Raw genomic sequence first — 19,423 nt, 5'->3', positions numbered from 1 at the left:
AAGGCCAACACAAGTCAAAAATTACTTGATCTATTTACATATTTACATGGACGTTAATGGATGAAGACAGGTTATCCATTGTTTTTGATGACAGTGGCTAAGCATGGAAATAACTGTCAATACATGTTAATAAAGGGCATAACAATTAAAGAAAAAATGTATGGAAAGGTGTAAATCCTGCCTTTAGGTCACCTTCACATTGCACCTGCCTTATAGTGCACCAAAATGCACAGATGTGACCAGAGGAGGAGTGACCAATTGGAAACTTGGGCACTGCCCGAGAGCCCAGGGTCAGTAGGGGGCCCCATGAGATGCCCCTGGTACCTTTTTCATAGGCTTTTTTGAGTTTGGGCAAGGACACAAGGGCACCATGATCCCCTATTGCCCGGGGGCCCCATGAGTTGTCAGTCCGCCCCTGGATGTGACCAACTGTGCGCTGGGGTGCACTGCTTTGTACAAATGGTGCAGTTGCATTTCCTATGTTGTCGTGCATTGACAACACATTCAAAATAGATAGGCTTCCTCAATGCAATACATGTTAGAGCACAAAAACATATGTGTTAATTCACTGACATTAACACATCACAACATCTACTGACCCGGAAATTTGGGAAAAGACCAGGCAGTGAACTAACTTATTTCCGCCCCTTGAGTTTGAGTAATGATTGTTGAAAATCCTGTAGTTGATTTTGACTAAACACCCTGAGGAAGTCACATGGTACTGTGACGCAACGCATCGGCCTGACGTAGTGATGCACTTCCGGCGTGGTGGCCATCTTGGTACTCCTTTGTACACTCATGTATATTCCATACATTCAAAAGCATGGGTTTGGAGCTGTGATTTCTACCATTTGATGTGAGTGCGCAATTTACTTGTTACTGTCCTAATATTGGCAATAAACATACTGCACAATGGGAGCATGTGTTTTATGTTTTTGAATGAGATGCTAGTGCAGCATTTGACCTTGCCTGGAGAGGAGCCAATATTGGTGTGCTGACCCCTAAAGGGAGATTTGTGTGCGGTGGGAGCTGATCTGTTTGGAGTGACAGCAGACGTGGAGGATCTTCAAGAGGGATCCGATTGAGCGCTTTGACCTGCAAGAGTCGAAGTTTTGAGGTGAGAGGCTGAACTAGCCAGTGGTCGAATTATCGTCTGTCAACCATCTACCCACTTGTTCACACAAATATCAGCACGAGTGTTTCATCCGAGTGTGGTCATCTATGTGTTTTTGGACTTTATGAGCACAGAAATAGATATTTTTTGTGTTGTGTGCGGTGCACTTTTGCTGTTCACTATTATATACATTGATTGTATTCATTGTTTGTTCACTTAATGGGGTATTTGTAGTTACATGTCTGTGTTGATGTACACGTTTGCTCACTTTTTGGATAGTTATATAATTAATTTATGAGTCAATAATTTTTTTTGGAATGTGAGCATATATATTGTATTCTTTACAGTTGGAAGCATGAATTAATATTTATCACTATCACTGCTGAGCTCTTAGGCTTGTCCACATATAGTAGTGTCACTTGATATGATTTATTTTGCATGATTCCACTTGATTTGGCACTATATTAGTTCAATATTTGTTTCAATATTTGTTCACTTGTTTTGATACACTATTTAATATTTTTATTATTTATGCACTTCTATTTAGTAGTTCATGTGAGTAGCACTGCATTCCTCCTTGCAATAGTTTAACACGATCATTGGTATATGATTTAATGTTAGCAGCGGCTCCTAATTAGGTTGCTCATGCCATTTGTTTTTTGAGCGCAGGAGGTTCACACCATTATTATTTAGCAGTTTATATTTACTAAAATAATTGTATTTCCATGTTCTGTGTACTGTGGGAGACCAGATAGAGTGAATGCAGGGTCATGGGTTTAGTAACACTTTAAAGTGTTACTAAACCCATGACCCTGCATTCATATGCAGACTGATTTTACTGTTGTGAGTTTAGTAACACTTTAATGCAAGTGTTTCTGGATAGATAGTGGGGGTTAAGTCACCAGTGACTTACATTTAGGGATTCATAGGCAATATTCTGTGTGGTTTGATGACATGACAAAGTGTGTGAACACAAATGTGTTATTACATTTCCTTATCTGGAAACGTCCAGTCCTGTTAAAAACCACTAAGTGATGAAAATGATCATTTGCACAATCTTCCAAGTTACTTATAAATAAACCTTTTTACTTGTACGTGACTATGTTGTTTAAGAATGAAATACGTTTTACAGCTGAGAAAAGAAAATCGTGACACACTGGTTCCTATCTTTATATGCAAATAGTCAATTTACATTATTTGGCAATCTGAGAATGAGCAATTATGTTTCTTAATAGGTGGAGCAGAGAAAAAGAGAATGCAAGCTGGGAGTGGCTGCAGGCAGGTAAACCTCTGTCCTCACTTCATGAAACAATCACTTGATTGCTCTGGACATTTACTTTTCTGTACTGAAAGCTGCTGTCAGTGACATGGAACTCAATGAGAAAATGTATGATGGAGCAAATGGCTTTAGCAATGTTGCCTTCCAGGTAAGTCAAGCTATACATATATTCTGAATATAGAAAATGAAAATGTTATTCTACCAAGCTGTAAAAGAATGTATTTTGATTGTATATCACACTGGCAAGTCTAAATTAGCTGCATTAAGTCTTAAATATGAATTGAAAATTGATTTACCTTTCTTGTAGATGTACAGGTGTACTAAGCAAGAGAGAAACAGGTGCGTCTGTGTTGTTTTTTGTCAGCCAGCAACACAATAATAAATATAATGGATACAATAGATCTGTATAAAATGCCAAAGGCTCTCTTGTTTTCAAGCTGCCAGCTCTTTGTCATGACTTGCACATTTATAATTTTTGCCAAATGGGTCAGCTTACCAAGGAGAGGAATTGCCTTACATCTTCCAGTAGAGAAGTGTGCTCTGTGTGTAATTATGTCACTGTACCATGTGCTGCAGGAACAGGGAAGGCACAAATTAAGTATGCCAGACTTGTCCGAAAGCATTATTTGATAGGTAAAAAAAAAATGAATGAACTAAGAATGAAAAGAAAATACTGCAGATAATGGATAATATACTGTATATAGTACTGTCTGTCCATATATATATATATATATATATATATATATATATATAATGTTTTTTTTATTTATTTATTTATATATGTGTGTGTGTGTATATACCTGTTTGCATTTATGTCAGTTTCACATAGGCAGACATGAAACATTCCATAAGAAACAAGTATTGTAATATTTAGGTTTAGTTCCATGTGCATGTCTATATAGAACATTATGTTACCAACAAGAAAACTGCAAAGTGTCTATTTTATCTTAAATTACATTACTATATATGGTACATTTTGGTGTACATTTTTGGGATCCTGATTGAAATATTCATATCTTAAAGTATATGTAAACAACCAAATCAGTTTAAAATAGAAATCAAAGGCAAAACATTTGTGCATACATAAACAAAATTCTAAATACAGGGGTTGGACAAAAATATGGAAATAGTACATGATTTGCAGGTGTGAAAGTGATGACATGTTTTGCTTTGAAAGCGGAAGTGGTGTAACATTCTTTTGCTTCCACTGTGTGATGAGACACCTAGCTAACAGGTGGGAAGCCTGACTTTCGTCATTCACTGCATGCATTGCTAGTAATAGAGTCAGAGATTACTGAGTTTCAAGGTGGACAAATTGTTGTTGCCTGCTTAGTTGGTGCCTCTGTGACTGAAGTTGCCAATTTATTTGCTGTGTACAGTATCAAAGGTTATGATGGTATATACAGTTTCTGGGAAAACGTCATCTGATAAGCATAAGCACGGTCAACATGGTCAACATGGTCACCTGACCAAGAGAGACAAAAGGACATTGAGCAGGATTGTGACCTGGAATAAAAAACCAACTGCTGTAAATGTGACTGCAGAGATCATGCTCAGTATTCCAAAGCCCGTGTCCACAAAAACTGTGCGGAGGGAACTCCATAAGCAAAACATTTATGGGCGAGATGCAATTGCCAAACCACCAGTGACTGATAATAATGCTGAGAAGAGGAGAGAGTGGTACAACACCCAAAAATGGTGAACTGTCAATTAATGGAAGACTGTAATATGGTCCGATGAATTGAGCCTCACATTGTTCCTAACCACTGGACGTGTTTATGCGTGGCAAACACCCAAGCTTATGATCAGGACTGTCTTGTGCCAACAGTAAAGCATGGTGGTGGTGCAATCATGGTTTGGGCAGCCATATCTTGATATTTTGAAGGCCCCATCATTACCTTGAAAAATAGAGTCAATACCAGCGTCTATGTACAAATATTGACTGACCACGTGCACCCAAATGTGCAGACATTGTTTCCGGTAGCCCCATTTATCAAGATGATAATGCACCAATTCACACATCTGGAGTTGTCAAATTGTGGTTTGCGATCATGCAGATGAAGTCTTGCACCTTCCATGGGCACTGCAGTCCCTGGACCTCAATATCATGAGCCACTATGGTCAATTTTGGAGAAGAAGGTTCAGGCTCATTTTTGGCCCTGGCATCTCTGGAACGATTTTTGCATGGTATCAGATTCCATTATTCTCAAGACTTATATTTGCCAATTCCCTGGAGAATTCAGGCCATCTTGGATGGCAAAGGTGGTCCAACACCATATTAGGAAACAATTTTGTTCTTTTACCTGGTGTTTCAATACTTTTGTCCACCCCAGTGCCTTCTTTTCCCCTTTTCATAAGTGATTGCATAATCTCTGTTCTCAGCTTCTCAGCTTCATAAGAGCTGGGGAGGAGAAAAAGCAGCACACTGAACCTCCCAGTGAATGGGGGGGGGGGGCATTTCAGCACAAATCTGATCATTGGAGGAGAGCACACTGTGGTTGATTTACTAAAACTGGAGAGTGCAAAATCTGGTATTCCAGATTCCTGGTGGTCCAAGGTAGCCAATCAGCTTTTAACTTTAGCTTGTTCAATTAAGCTTTGACACAAAAAAAACCTGCTCCAGATTTAGTAAATCAATCCCATTGAGTTCCCAGCACAGCTAGACAACTGACCACAGTGTTTTCTCTTGCTTAGTGTGGTCAGTTTTTAATAGGGAAGCAGAGGGACTGGCAGGAACAGCAGAGATTTCACATAAAGGAAGCAATACAAAGAGAACAGGATACTTTATCAAACAAGTACATGGTACAGTAGGCACATATCAGGGATATGAAGTTATGAAGTATTTTGTTTACATATTCTTTAAAGTAAAAATATGTCTACAAGTTTTTTAGGAAATCCATACCACCATGTCCAAAAATATACACTCACCGGTCACTTTATTAGGTACACCTTGCTAGTACTGGGTTGGACCCCCTTTTGCTTTCAGAACTGCCTTCATTCTACATGGCATAGATCAGGGGTGGGCAAACTTTTTGACTTGAGGGCCGCAATGGGTTCATATATTGGACCCGGGGGCCGGACCAAGAGTAGATGAATGATGTGTATGTGTCATCCATAGTAAGTATAGTAATATTCCCCCATAGTAAGCATAGTAATTAATCCCCCATATAGTAATTCATCCCCCCTATAGTAATTCATCCCCCATATAGTAATTAATCCCCCATATAGTAATTCATCCCCCATAGTAATTCGTCCATCCCCCATAGTAATTCATCCCCCATATAGTAATTCATCCCCCATAGTAATTCATCCCCCATAGTAATTCATCCCCCATATAGTAATTCATCCCCCATAGTAATTCATCCCCCATATAGTAATGCATCCACCATATAGTAATGCATCCACCATATAGTAATTCACCCCCCATATAGTAATTCATCCCCCCTATAGTAATTCATCCCCCATATAGTAATTCATCCCCCATAGTAATTCATCCCCCATATAGTAATTCATCCCCCATTGTAATTCATCCCCCATATAGTAATGCATCCCCCATATAGTAATTCACCCCCCATATAGTAATTCATCCCCACTATAGTAATTCATCCCCCCTATAGTAATTCATCCCCCATATAGTAATTCATCCCCCATAGTAATTCATCCCCCCTATTAATTCATCCCCCATATAGTAATTCATCCCCCATATAGTAATTCATCCCCCCTATAGTAATTCATCCCTCATATAGTAATTCATCCCCCATAGTAATTCATCCCCCATATAGTAATTCATCCCCCATATAGTAATTCATCCCCCATAGTAATTCATCCCCCATATAGTAATTCATCCCCCATAGTAATTCATCCCCCATATAGTAATTCATCCCCCATATAGTAATTCATCCCCCATAGTAATTCATCCCCCATATAGTAATTCATCCCCCATAGTAATTCATCCCCCATATAGTAATTCATCCCCCATATAGTAATTCATCCCCCCTATAGTAATTCATCCCCCCTATAGTAATTCATTCCCCATATTAATTCATCCCCCATATTAAGTCCCCAAGTCCCCCCTGTGTCAATTCACTTACCTTTGCTCCGCGCGTTCCTCTCGCCGTGTTCCCGCTTCGTTCCGGTGTAGCATGAAAATCTGTCTCCTATGAGGATCTGTCCCCCTCGACGTATCTGCGCATGTGCCAGTTTCAGGCATTAGCAGCCGATCGGCAATCTCCGGCACATGCGCAGATACGTCGAGGGGGACAGATCCTCACAGGAGACAGATTTTCATGCTGCACCGGTCTTCAGGGCGGACTGTGAGAGGAGCCTAGCGGGAGCCTAGCTCCGCGGGCCGGATTAAAAGGTCCGCCGGGCCGTATACGGCCCGCAGGCCGTAGTTTGCCCATTGCTGGCATAGATTCAACAAGGTGCTGGAAACATTCCTTAGAGATTTTGGTCCATATTGACATAAGTTACTGTTGCCCTTCTATCATCTCAAACCAGTCTGCCCATTCTCCTCTGACCTCCTTTAAAGGCATTTTCATCCACACAGCTGCCACTCACTGAATATTTTCTCTTTTTTCGATCATTCCATCTAGAGATGGTTGTGCGTGAAAATCCCAGTAGATCAGCAGTTTTTGAAATTCTCAGACCAGCCTGTCTGGCACCAACAACCACGTCATGTTTAAAGTCAGTTAAATCCCCTTTCCTCCTCACTCTGATGCTCACTTTGTACTTCAGAAAGCCGTGTTCAGCATGTCTAGATGCCTAAATGCATTGAGTTGCTGCCATGTGATTGGCTGGTTACCAAGCAATTGAACAGGTGTACCTAATAAACTGGCCGGTGAGTGTTTAAAATTTTCAAAGGAATTCAGTGCAATCAATGACAGGTTGCTTTGGTACCACGAGGTTCACAATTTTTTACTTAATTCGAGAAAACTGAACGTCAGCCCAGCCCATCTCAGCCCATCCCACATATTGATGGTCAGTAGGTAATCAGAAGTAGCAGGAGGGCTAGAGCTTGACTTTCTCTATAAAAGTTAATATTTTAAATTTAAAACATCCCTGATTTGTCATTTTCAGGCTGCAAGTAGCTATTTATTAATATTTCCAAGCTGCTGTAGGTGTCAGCTTTAAACACCTGGCCCTGGCCTGAATTACATTTCCCATTTGTGTGTGTACGATAATTCTCTTTCTTAACCAGGGGCAGACTGACAACTCATGGGGCCTCTGGGCAATAGGGGATCATGTGGCCCCTGTGTCCATGCCCAAAGTCAAAAAAGCCTATGAAAAAGGTACCAGGGGCATCTTATGGGGCCCCCTACTGACCCCGGACCCTCGGACAGCGCCCGAGTTTCCAAATGGTCAGTCCGCCCCTGTTCTTAACAAATAGACTTTTATTGTATTACTTTATATACTATTGTTTTTATTTTTCTTCAAAAGAATGCCCATGCAATCTTAATTCTGTGCTATGTAACTTGTGACTTTAAGTGATTTTATTACAAGAAAATGCAAAGCAGGATCTCTCAGCAATACTGAAACTCATGGTAAATGTCAGAGAGCAATAATCACAAATCAGATACTGAAAATGTATTTCACTGGGCAGAATAAATGACATGCAGTGAGCAGTTAGTCAAACATTACAACATGATTTGTAAATATTAAATTGCAAACAAATACTGTTTAAAATGCTCTAGTGAATGATCACTAAAGGAATAGGCCTTACATAAATATAGTGATTCTAGTTTTCAACGATTAGGTTAATTAGTGATCTGTAGAAAAATACAAATATTTGGAATTGCAGCACTCCAGTGACCTCTTCTCAAGACAGAACTATGCACATATACAGTTTATCAGATACAGGGTATCAGATAAGGGTCTAGTATGCTTTTCTTTTTTTTTTTTTGTGGGATGCCTCTTGATATGCCTACCAAACCATCATTAACCACTTGCCCTCCAGAGGATTTACCCCCCTTCTTGATCAGGCCATTTTTTGTCAATACAATGCTGCATTACTTTAACTGGCAATCACGTGGTCATGTAACGCTGCACCTAAATTAAATTTACATCCTTTTTTTCCCCCAAATAGAGCTTTCCTTTGGTAGTATTTATTCACATTTTTTACTAGTAATGGTGGCAATCAGCAACATATTGAACTTTGGGAACTGCAGCGGGAATTCTGACACTGGGTGGAACTGACTTGGTGTTACTGACAACACAGTGATCAGTGCTAATAAAAAGCACTGACACTGTACTAACGGCACTGGACATGAAGCGGTTAACATCTGAGGCGATCAAAGGGATAACTGTGTGCTGTTTCACTATTGGGGCTGTGTGTGTGCTTCACTGTTAGCACACTGCTTTGTAAGGCTTTGCTATGCAGAGCCATGCAAAGCAGTGTGCAGGAGCCAACAGGGGAGAGATCTGTATTGCTTACATACAGGTCTCTCACCCGTCGGAGATACTCGGCGATCACCGGGTGCCGGTGAGTAATCACCTGCCGGGACCAGGTGATTGACAGCTGAGGCCATGAATGGTAGAGAGGTAGAGCGCACATGAGCCCCCTACCCGGAATGGCAAAATCACACACACACATATATATGTTATTTTAGTGCACCTCTGCTGCCCTGTAGTAGTATTTCTGATACTTTGCGATCACTGGGTGCCGATGAGTAATTACCAGCCGGGACCCGGTGAATGACAGCTGAGGCCAGGAATGGCGGGGCAAGTAGGGAGTGCATGCGCCCCCTACCCGGAACGGCAAAATCACATATATATATATATATGTGTGTGATTTTGTACACCTGTGCCACCCTGTAGCAGTATTTCTGCTATAGGGTGGCACGGAACTGGTTAAGGATAAGGGCCTGGTATATACAGAATTTTTAGAGGCATCCTACCCTGTTTTTTTTTGTTGTGGGGTCCCACAAAATCCATACTCTTCCTTCATCAAACAGATGTGCCATGTCACAGGCATGTTAAGTTCACCCCCCACCCCCCCAGGTGTGTTAAAATAATTTTGCATTCTGAATGCTTCTCTTTAATCAATATTATTTTATTATTTTATATAGCTGCTCCCTGCCAAACATAATTTTTAAAAATGTATTTTGCTTTGCTACATGTTCCCCCAAGGATTGGTTTGCCAATCCCTTGCCTATTAGCCTAGAAACTGGCCAATACTGTTTTGTAACATTCCCATTGACTTCAGTGGGGCTCAGATTCATTGTCCAGGCCTCAGTATGTTTGCATACTGCATGCATGCATGCACCTTTTTTTCTGCAGGATACATAGACACAACAACCCTTTAAAATTAATAGTCTAACATGCCTGCGCAAATGTGATCTGCAAACCCGCTAAGGTATGAAGCTAGACTTAAACCTGGCTGCTGCTGGAATGTAAAGTCTATTATGACAGATCACACCTGCATGTATTACACTCTCTATTTTCTATGTTTGCCTTTCCCCTGATCTGAGTATTTCTGTAATGTACTGCACTGGCTCTAAAATAATGAAGCTGGTTTACTAAAGGAGTTCAGAATCTTCAACCAAGAAATCGGGTAAAGATCCACTTAATTTATCAAAACATGTGAAAAGCAATTTAGTGTTTGTTTATTCCATCTGCACATGATTGGGTAATCAAAGTGAACACAGCTACAATGTATTGAGTGTGGATTCTCAATTCCTTTAGTAAATCAGCTGCATTGTCTCAGAATGGTAATGTAATATACCAAATTATACTAGTGAGTACAGTATTTTACACTGATACACAGTGCCCTGTTTATCAGTGCCCCTCATCAGTGCCCTGACTGTCAGTGCAACCCCATCAGTGCAGCTAATCAGTGCCCATCCGTGAAGCCTCATTAGTGCTCCCCAGTGCAGCCTTATCAGCGTACATCAGGGTACATCAGTAAAGAAAATAAATTACTTATTTGCAAAATAACAGAACAGAAACTAAGAAAAACATTTTTGTTTCAAAATGTTTTCAAATGTTCAGTCTTTTTTCATTTATTTAGCAAAAAGTAAAAAAACCCAGTGATGATTAAATACCTCCAAAAGCTCTGTCTCAAAAAATGATACAAATTTCATTTGTACAGTGTTACGTGACTGAGTAATTGTCATTCAAAATGTGACAGTGCTGAAATCTGAAAATTGGCCTGGGCAGGAATAGGGTGAAAGTGTCTGATACTGAAGTAGTTAAACCCACCTGTCACACTCTTCCCATAGCAACTTTAAAAGAAAACAACCCTAAGCAAAGGGGTAAGCAGGGGTGGAGTTTTTTTTGCAAAATACTTCTACTGATCAGATTTGCACAAATTCTAATATGACCCAATATTATTATAAAATTTTAAAGCTCATGGGGGGGGGGATGGGGGCGCTTGTCAGTCTGCAGGCTAACTGCAAGACTGCAGTCTCATAGTGCATCATTGTTCCCAGTCCTAGTATAGAAGGCATTGTATATGAATATTAGAGATACAATAATCCTGTAAAGGTTGTATTTGTAATTGTGGGTCAATATATACTAAAACCATCTCAAAATTATTTTAAATTAAAGCTCTGAGATGTTATCTTATGATGTAATATTTTAGAGCTATGAGATTTAAGGGTTTACCTGGGGCTCTCCTGCAGCTAAGAATTTTGCTGTACATATTAATACTTTTTTGTCATTTAACAGCGAATGAATCTTCACTTAGCGATGTAAGTGTAGTGAATAAAATCATCCAATTGTGTGCCATGCAAAATCCTAGTACATAATTCAGTGGTGTATTTAGACTTTGTGCTGCCCTAGGCAACACAAATGTTTTGCTCCCCCCCCCAATGAGAAAGCGAGAGTCAATAAGTGTGTGTGTGTGTGTGTATATATATATATATATAATTATCTCTCTCTTCCCTCTCTCGCCCCCCCTCTCTCCCCCCTTCCTCTCCCACCCCTCTCTTCCTTCTCTCTCTTCTCTCTCTCCCCCCTTCCTCTCTTCCCTTTCTCTCCCTCTTCCCTCTCTCTATCTCTCTCTTCCCTCTCTCTTCCCCCTCTTTCTCCCCCCCCCTCTCTCACCCCTCTCTCTCTTCACTCTATCCCGCCCTCTCTCTCTCTCTCTCTCTCTCTTCCCTCTCTCTCTCTTCATTCCCTCTCTCTCTTCATGCCCTCTCTCTTCATTCCCTCTCTCTCTTTCTTCCCTCCCCTCTCTCTTCACTCTCTCTCTCTCTTCCCTCTCTGTTCCCCTCTCTCCCCCCCCCTCTGTCTCTCTCTTCCCCACCTCTTTCTCTCTCTTCCTTCTCTCTCTTCTCTCTCCCTCTCTCTCATCCCCTTCTCTCTTCCACCTCTGTCTCTTCCCTCTCTCTTTATCTTTCTTCTCTTTCTCTTCCTTCTCTCTTTCTCTCTCTCTCTTTTCTCCACCTCCCCCCTCTCTCTCTCTCTCTTAACCCCCTCTCTCTCTCCCCTCTCACGCTTCCCCCTCTTCCCTCCCTCTCTCTTTTCTCTCTCTCTCTCTTTCTCTCTCTCTCCCCTCTCGTCTCTCTCTCTCTTACCCCTCTCTCTCCCCCCTCCTTTCTCTCTCTGTTCCCTCTCTCATCTCCCTCTTCCCTCTCTCTCTCTTCCCCCTCTCTCTATTTCCCCCATCTCTCTCTCTCACCCCCCTCTCTCTCTTCCCCCCTCTCTCTCCCCCATCCCCCCTCTCTCTCCCCCCTTCCTCTCTCTCTTCCCCCCCTCTCTCTTTCCCCCCCTCTCTCCCTCTCTCTCTTCCCCGCTCTCTCTCCCCTCTCTCTTCCCCTTTCCCTCTTTTCTCTCTCTCCCCCCTCTCTCTTCTCTCTCTCTTCTCTCTCTCCCCTCTCTCTATCCCCTCTCTCTCTACCCCCTCTCTCTTTCCTCTCTCTTCTCGCTCTCCCCTCTCTCTTCTCTCTCTTCCCCCTCTCTCTCTTCCCTCACTTCTCTCTCTCTCTTCCCTCTCTCTCTCCCCCCCTCTCTCTATCCCCCCTCTCTCTCTTCTCCCTCTCTCTCTCTCCCCTCTCTCTCTTTCCCCCCCTCTCTCCCTCTCTCTCTCTCTTTCCCCCTCTCTCTCCCTCTCTCTCTCTCTCCTATCTCTTCTCTCTCTCTCTCCCTCCTCTCTCTCCTCTCTCCCCCCCCTCTCTTCTCACTCTTCCCCCTCTCTCTTCACCCCTCTCTCTCCCCTCTCGCTCTTCTCCCCCCCCTCTCTCTCTCTCTTTCCTCTCTCTTCTCCCCCTCTCTCCCCCCCTCTTCCCCCTCTCTCTCTCTCCTCTCCCCTCTCTTTCTCTCTCTCTCTCTCTCTCCCCTCTCTCTTCCTCTCCCCTCTCTCTTCTCTCTCTATCCCCCCTCTTTCTTCTCTCTCTCTTCTCTCTCCCCCTCTCCCCCCCCCCCTCTCTCTTTGTTTCTCAGATTGTATGGGGCTGCACACACACACCTGCACCAAGGGCTGCTGATCTCCGGGCAGCAGGAAGGAGCAGGAGGTGTGTGCAGCCCCATACGATCTGTCAGTGTAGGGATGGAGGCAGGGAGATGCCACAGAACACAGCTCACCTCCTCCGAGCTCTTCTCTCCCTGCTCCAGGCTGTCCCCTGGTCCTGGCTCATCAGCTGCTGGAGGGAGAGGTACAGGAGCATCGCTCTGCAACTGCCCTCCCCCACATCGATCCTCCTGCTGTCCGGGCCACTGCAAGATTACCAAAGGTACCCCTCTGCTGGCAGTACTGCATGGCTCTGTCTGCCGCTTCTCAAAAGGTCCCTTCTAAAAATTGTCGCCCTAGGCAAACGCCTTGTTTGTCTCACGGTAGATATGCCCCTGACATAATTGGGGGCAAAGTCCCCCATGCAGAATTGGGTATTTGCACATTCTGAACCTTATTTTAGAGTTTTATACAATGGAACCCTTTGAAAACACATCAGATCTCAATGGGGAAAAATGGGGAAAAATATCATCCTATACTGATATAGACTGAGTAATGTGTTAGGAACGTAAGGATGCCCCATCGTTTGATGAAAATGATCAACCTACAGAGGATTGAATTCAAAGACACCCCGAAAATCAAAGTGAAAAAATTATGTACCAGGCTAGTACATTTTGCTGAAATGTCATTGTAGCAACTTAAAATGGTACTCAGTAGTTTTTATGGCACCCACATGCCACTGACTATGTCAGGACATGCTCCTAATGAGACGATGGATGGTGTCATGGGGTATTTCCTCCTAGACCTGGGCCAGGGCATCACTGAGCTCCTGGACAGTCTGAGGTGCAACCTAGCGGCATCGGATGGACCAAAACATGAACAAAGGCAAGTATGGGGACCATTCAATGGTATCAATTCCTTCATCCTCCAGGAACTACATGCATACTCTCACCACATGAGACTGGGCATTATCACCAGGAGGAACCCAGGACCCACTGCACCAGCGTAGGGTTTAACATTGGGTCCAAGGACTTCATACCGATACCTAATGGCAGTTAGAGTGCCACTGTCTAGCCTGTAGAGGTCTGTACGTCTCTCCATGGATATGCCTCCCCAGACCATCACTGACCCATCAACAACACGGTCATGCTGAACGATGTTACAGGCAGCATAACGTTCTCCATAGCTTCTCCAGATCCTTTCACGTCTGTCACATGTGCTCAGGGTTAACATGCTCTCTTCTGTGAAAAGCACAGGGCGCCAGTGGCGGACCTGCCAATTCTAAAGTTCAATGGCAAATGCCAATTGAGCTCTATGGTGCCAAGACAGTGAGCACAGGGCCCACTAGAGGACATTGGGCCCTCAGGCCACACTCATGAAGTCTGTTTCTGATTGTTTGGTCAGAGACATTCACAGCAGTGGCCTGCTGGAGGTCATTTTGTAGGGCTCTGGTAGTGCTCATCCTTTTCCTCCTTGCACAAAGGAGCAGATACCAGTCATCCTGATGGGTTAAGGACCTTCTACAGCCCTATCCAGCTCTCCTAGGGTAACTGACTGTTTCCTGGAATCTCCTCCATGCTCTTGAGACTGGGAGACACAGCAAACCTTCTGGCAATAGTACGTATTGATGTGCTATCCTGGAGGAGTTGGACTACCTGTGCAACTTCTGTAGGGTCCAGGTATTGCCTCATGCTACCAGTAGTGACACTGACCCTAGCCAAATACAAAACTAATGAAAAAACAGACAAAAGATGAGTAGGGAAAAAAATGTCAGTGGCCTCCACCTGTAAAATCATTCCTGTTTTGGGGGTCATCTCATTGTTGCCCATCTAGTGCACCTGTTGTTAATTTCATTAACACCAAAGAAGTTGAAACTTATTAACCCCCCTCCCCCTGCTGCTTAACTGACCAGATCAATATCCCAGGAGTTTCATTGACTAGATGCTATACTCTGATTAAAAAGTGTTCCTCTAATTTTTTTGAGCAGTGTATATGTCATTGTTCCAAAATTGAGTTTTGGCGTTGATAATTTTACAGCTCTACACACCATCACCATCACTATATTTATGTGTTGACCATATTTATGAGTATTTATGTGTTCACCACTGTACTATTTAAAAAATGAATAAATACATTAAAATATTATAACACAATATTACTAACCATTGGAAAAGACGCTGAAATTAACTTTGATGCATTCCATGGTTTAAATGATAATGGTAAATATAAATAAAATAAACTGATGGTTCTAAGCCCTAGCATACCAAGCTTGAGCCATGAAATAACATGACTTGTCAAATGTTTAATATTCAAATTCATAATCTCTATATCAACCAATTAGATGTCAGCTGTAATTATTGTGGCACAGATTAGAAAATAAACAAAATTCATGGAACATTAGTAAACCCTGTTATTAAGTAATAGGTAAGGCATACTCATTCAATTTCAGTTAAGTACACACAAAATGTCAACAAAAGGTGTTAATATGCAATAGATTTATATTTTGTTGCTGTCATTCATTATTCAGCTCCTTTACATTGATTACACTTTTTGTAAAAACCTAAGTACTCTTAGCAAGTTGTAATGCTGGACAGCTTGCTATATCTAACATTCTATACTACATGCAGACGAATTTGATCTAAAAAATTGCAAAGAATAAATGCCCTTACCCTTGGTTTACACCTATGCATTTTTATTACATTTTTCATTTTGCAGAAACGCACTACAGTTCTCCTACATGGTTATCTATGGAGCTAGTTCACATATGTGCATTTTGAGCCAGTGTGTTTTTTGGAAAGGGTCAGAGACTTTTTTCCTGCAGCAGACTGAGTTTTCCGTGTAATAAACTTCAATGGACCAGCACCAAAAATGCAAGTATTGCTTTGCTTTGATGTGTTTTTGATGGAGTTTGAGGTTTTTTTTAGGCTAATGGGAAAGTATGAGAGTTCTGTTTATGTAGTGCAACTTTGATGCGCCTTTGATGTGACTTGACACTCACTGGTACTCAAGTAACATCAAAGTAGCATTAAAGTCACATCAAAGTAGTGCAGGAACCTTTATGTGTCCAAAGTGACATGTTAGGATTAGGGTTAAGGGCTAGGGTTAGGGTTAAGAGCTAGGGTTAGAGTTAAATGTTAGGGTTAATATTGTGGTTAGCAGTAATTGTTCGGGTTAGCTTTAATTGTTAGGGTTGGAATGCTGACACTAAAAACTACTGCTAACCCTAATGATTACCGCTAACCCTAATGATTACCACTATCTCTAACACTAATGATTACCACTTACCCTAACCCTAATAATTACCACTATCTCTAACCCTAATGATTACCACTATCTCTAACCCTAATGATGACCACTATCTCTAACCCTAATAATTACCACTATCTCTAACCCTAATGATGACCACTATCTCTAACCCTAATAATTACCACTATCTCTAACCCTAATGATTACCACTTACCCTAACCCTAATAATTACCACTATCTCTAACCCTAATGATTACCACTAACTCTAACCCTAATGATTACTACTATCTCTAACCCTAATTATTACCACTATCTCTAACCCTAATGATGACCACTATCTCTAACCCTAATAATTACCACTATCTCTAACCCTAATGATTACCACTATCTCTAACCCTAATGATTACCACTAACTCTAACCCTAATTATTACCACTATCTCTAACCCTAACCCTAGCCCTTAACCTTAATCCTAACATATAAATCTAACCATAGTCCTTAACCTGAACCCTAGCCCATATTCTAACATGTGACTTTGGACACATAAAGGTTCCTGCACTACTTTGATGTGACTTTGATGCTACTTTGATGCTTCTTGAGTGCCAGAGAGTGTAAAGGTGCGTCGAAGTCACACGACATGAACAGACTTGTCATAGTTTCCTCTTAGCCAAAAAAATGCATCAAAAACACATGTTCAAAAACACAAAATGCACCGCAAAATGGACTGAAAAAATGCATCAATTGTAACCTGTATAGATGTGAACCTAGCCTTACTCCATTCTCATCTCTTTGCGCACGTCACAGTTAAAGCAGTCAATTTTAATGGGATGTTTTACCTGTGGGAAATACGGCCAAAGAATTTCCCAACCCTTCTTAGAAGGCACCATGCAGATAAGCATGCGTGAAATCATACCTCAGCTACCGATGCGTGGGGATGCCATTAGGAGTTAATGGCATCCCCACTCATCTGCTAAAGTGCAGCACATTTCCCTGTGGGTTCAGAACACGCATAGATGTGAACCCATGCTTGGAGGCTGATGATGTTTATTAAAATTAGCAGTCAACCACTTCCTGCCAGCTGTACACATATATGCAGCCTCTCGGTGGGTGGCCTTTATATGAGTCCCTATGTAAACACATCACTGTGCTAAGAGTGCACTCTCAACACAGTAACTGGCGGGTACCAGAATGCTCCCGATGCATACTTGCGATTGGAAGCTTTTCGATCATAAGACCGTTATGACTGCCAATCACAGCTGTCACATGACTGGAATGCTCACCTCCACCTTCAGGTATTTAGAACCTCTTAAAGGGCTGGGAGGTGGTGAGAAGGGGTTAATTACAAAATGGGCTATGCCTTTATTTAAGCCTGCACTGATTAATGAATCTTGATAACCATTAATAAAATTCACAATGGTTTTGCACCTGGCTAAAGTCAAGCTTTCCCATGTTCCAGAGCCAAGTGGTAAATATGCCAGATCACCCTGCTAATTCTATAGTAAATGTTCCTGTATTCAATAAGAATACTACAAGCAATTATAGATCATTTGAGCTTTTTGCAAAATAGTAAATTGCAGCTTAGAACTGCTAAGTGTTTTTCAGTTCTCTATATAAAACATTAATCAATTCAGAAACATCCAAAAAAAGATTTATGAAACATGCCAAGTGTGAGCAAAACAGATATTTGTCATGTGTACCAAGATATTAGTACATTGTAATCCGAAAGTATTGCCAGATGCAAAAAAGAATTCTATAGTGAAAGAATATGTAGCATCCCATTGCTGATCTCTTACCCTGAGAAAAACAAAGTATGTGCTTGGCTGTCATGTTAACTCAGCTGCAATAATAACTCATGGGTCACTGACTCAGAATTAGTATGCAGATCAGGAGATTTGCCTGATCTGTTTTGCCAATATGAATGAAATCAACTTATCTCATGGTGTAAGGAACAAGGCCCCTTTTTTGACTGGAGCCTAACATCATATATGGAAGTTGTACTTATAGCTCTTCTATATATGACAGCTTCCTGCTGTTAATGGTTGCCAATGAAGCAGCGGGTGCTAGGAACTTCTGAGGTCACTGAAAATCTTGCTTCACAATCAAAGGGGCAGGCACAGCAGTGTTATCAGTCCTCAGACATGACCACTCGCCATCACCATCCCCTTCCCTTTTATAGCTCATGACTGCTCAGGGAGCTGTGATTCGGCTAGTGGTACTGTCAGGATTGGTCATGTGTGCCAGGTCATTGGTAGGCAGAATGCATCATGATTGATGATGGATTTACAAAAAGGTTTTTTTTTAGGATTTTTTTTAACAAACGACTCAAATATTTGCTTGGCTTTATTTTTAGGTGACTTTTTCTGTAAATAAGTAGGGGTACTATGTACCCCATGGATATTCACGTGGGAGAGGTATCTGGCGGTCCCCTTATTGTTAAAGGGGGCTTCCAGATTCCAATAAGCCCCTCACCTGCAGAATCTCACAACCACTGCCCAGGGTTGTGAGGAAGATGTCCTTGTCCTTATCAACATGAGGACAATATGTTTTGCCAGGGTGGTCCCTCTTTGCAAGGTATCCCAAAATGTTGAGGGCATGTGGTCTGCTATGGTTCAGAAAAAGGCAGGCCACACACTCATTCCCTCCCACCTTTTCCTGGCCAGCCAAGCTGCATGCTCTGCGTAAGGGTCTGGTGTGGATTTTTAGGGGGACCTGCCATTTCATAACATGTTACACCCATATTCATATTAACATGTTATGAATTCGCTGACCCCCCGCTCCCCCACTTTAACAGCGGAGGGATTTTTCCTCCCTTACTAGCTGTCAATTTTTTTAAAAACCGTGGCAGTGCAGGGCTCCACCCACCCAGCCACGTCGCTCATTCACTGTGTTCTGTGAATAAGAAACTACAAGTCCCAACATCCTTAGCGGCTACCAGCTTGTAGTTCTCAGTGAACTACCACGGCACTGTGGAGCAGTGGGGTAATTCATTAAGTCTTCCTGTCAGAATATCTGCTTTCCCATACATCTCTTATGGGCAAGCAGATATACTGATAGATCTGCAGGAGACCTGTATGGCACCAGCGATCTGCAGATCTGGTGCAATGGTTTAGAGGCTCCAGAAACTAAATAAAATAAATGCACATTTTTTTTACCTGCAAAAAAATGTGCATTTATTTTTTTTTTTGTATAAAGGTGAATTTATCCTTTAACCTCCCTGGAGGTATTCTCGAGTGTAACTCGGGGTAAAGTTTCAGTACCACAAGCGGTAACCCCGAGCTACACTCGGGAATACCTGTCAGGAAAGGCCTCACCGCTGGTGGTGCTGATGGGCTGCAGTACCAGTTCTTGCCAGTGGGTGCTTTTCAGCAGCCAGGATCTCACCTGCTGCAATCAAG

General features: G+C 42.0%; 1 protein-coding gene across 1 annotated transcript in view; it reads left to right on the top strand.

Moving 5' to 3' along the window:
* Window positions 1–2,381: 2,381 nt before the first annotated feature.
* The window catches only part of SLC28A3 (solute carrier family 28 member 3), a 92,412-nt gene continuing 75,370 nt past the window's right edge, over window positions 2,382–19,423 (top strand). The window contains exon 1 of the mRNA XM_089662091.1: window positions 2,382–2,541. Within this exon, the coding sequence (XP_089518217.1) occupies window positions 2,482–2,541 (60 nt within the window). The 5' untranslated portion in view covers window positions 2,382–2,481. The remainder of the gene's footprint in view (window positions 2,542–19,423) is intronic.

This window comes from Staurois parvus, unplaced genomic scaffold (assembly GCF_062004578.1).
Source record: "Staurois parvus isolate SC_StPar_1 unplaced genomic scaffold, SC_StPar_1.0 ptg001432l, whole genome shotgun sequence".
NCBI classification, from domain to species: domain Eukaryota; kingdom Metazoa; phylum Chordata; class Amphibia; order Anura; family Ranidae; genus Staurois; species Staurois parvus.
The sequence above is the reverse complement of the archived record's forward strand: the minus strand, read 5'-3'. Positions and strand labels throughout refer to the sequence as shown.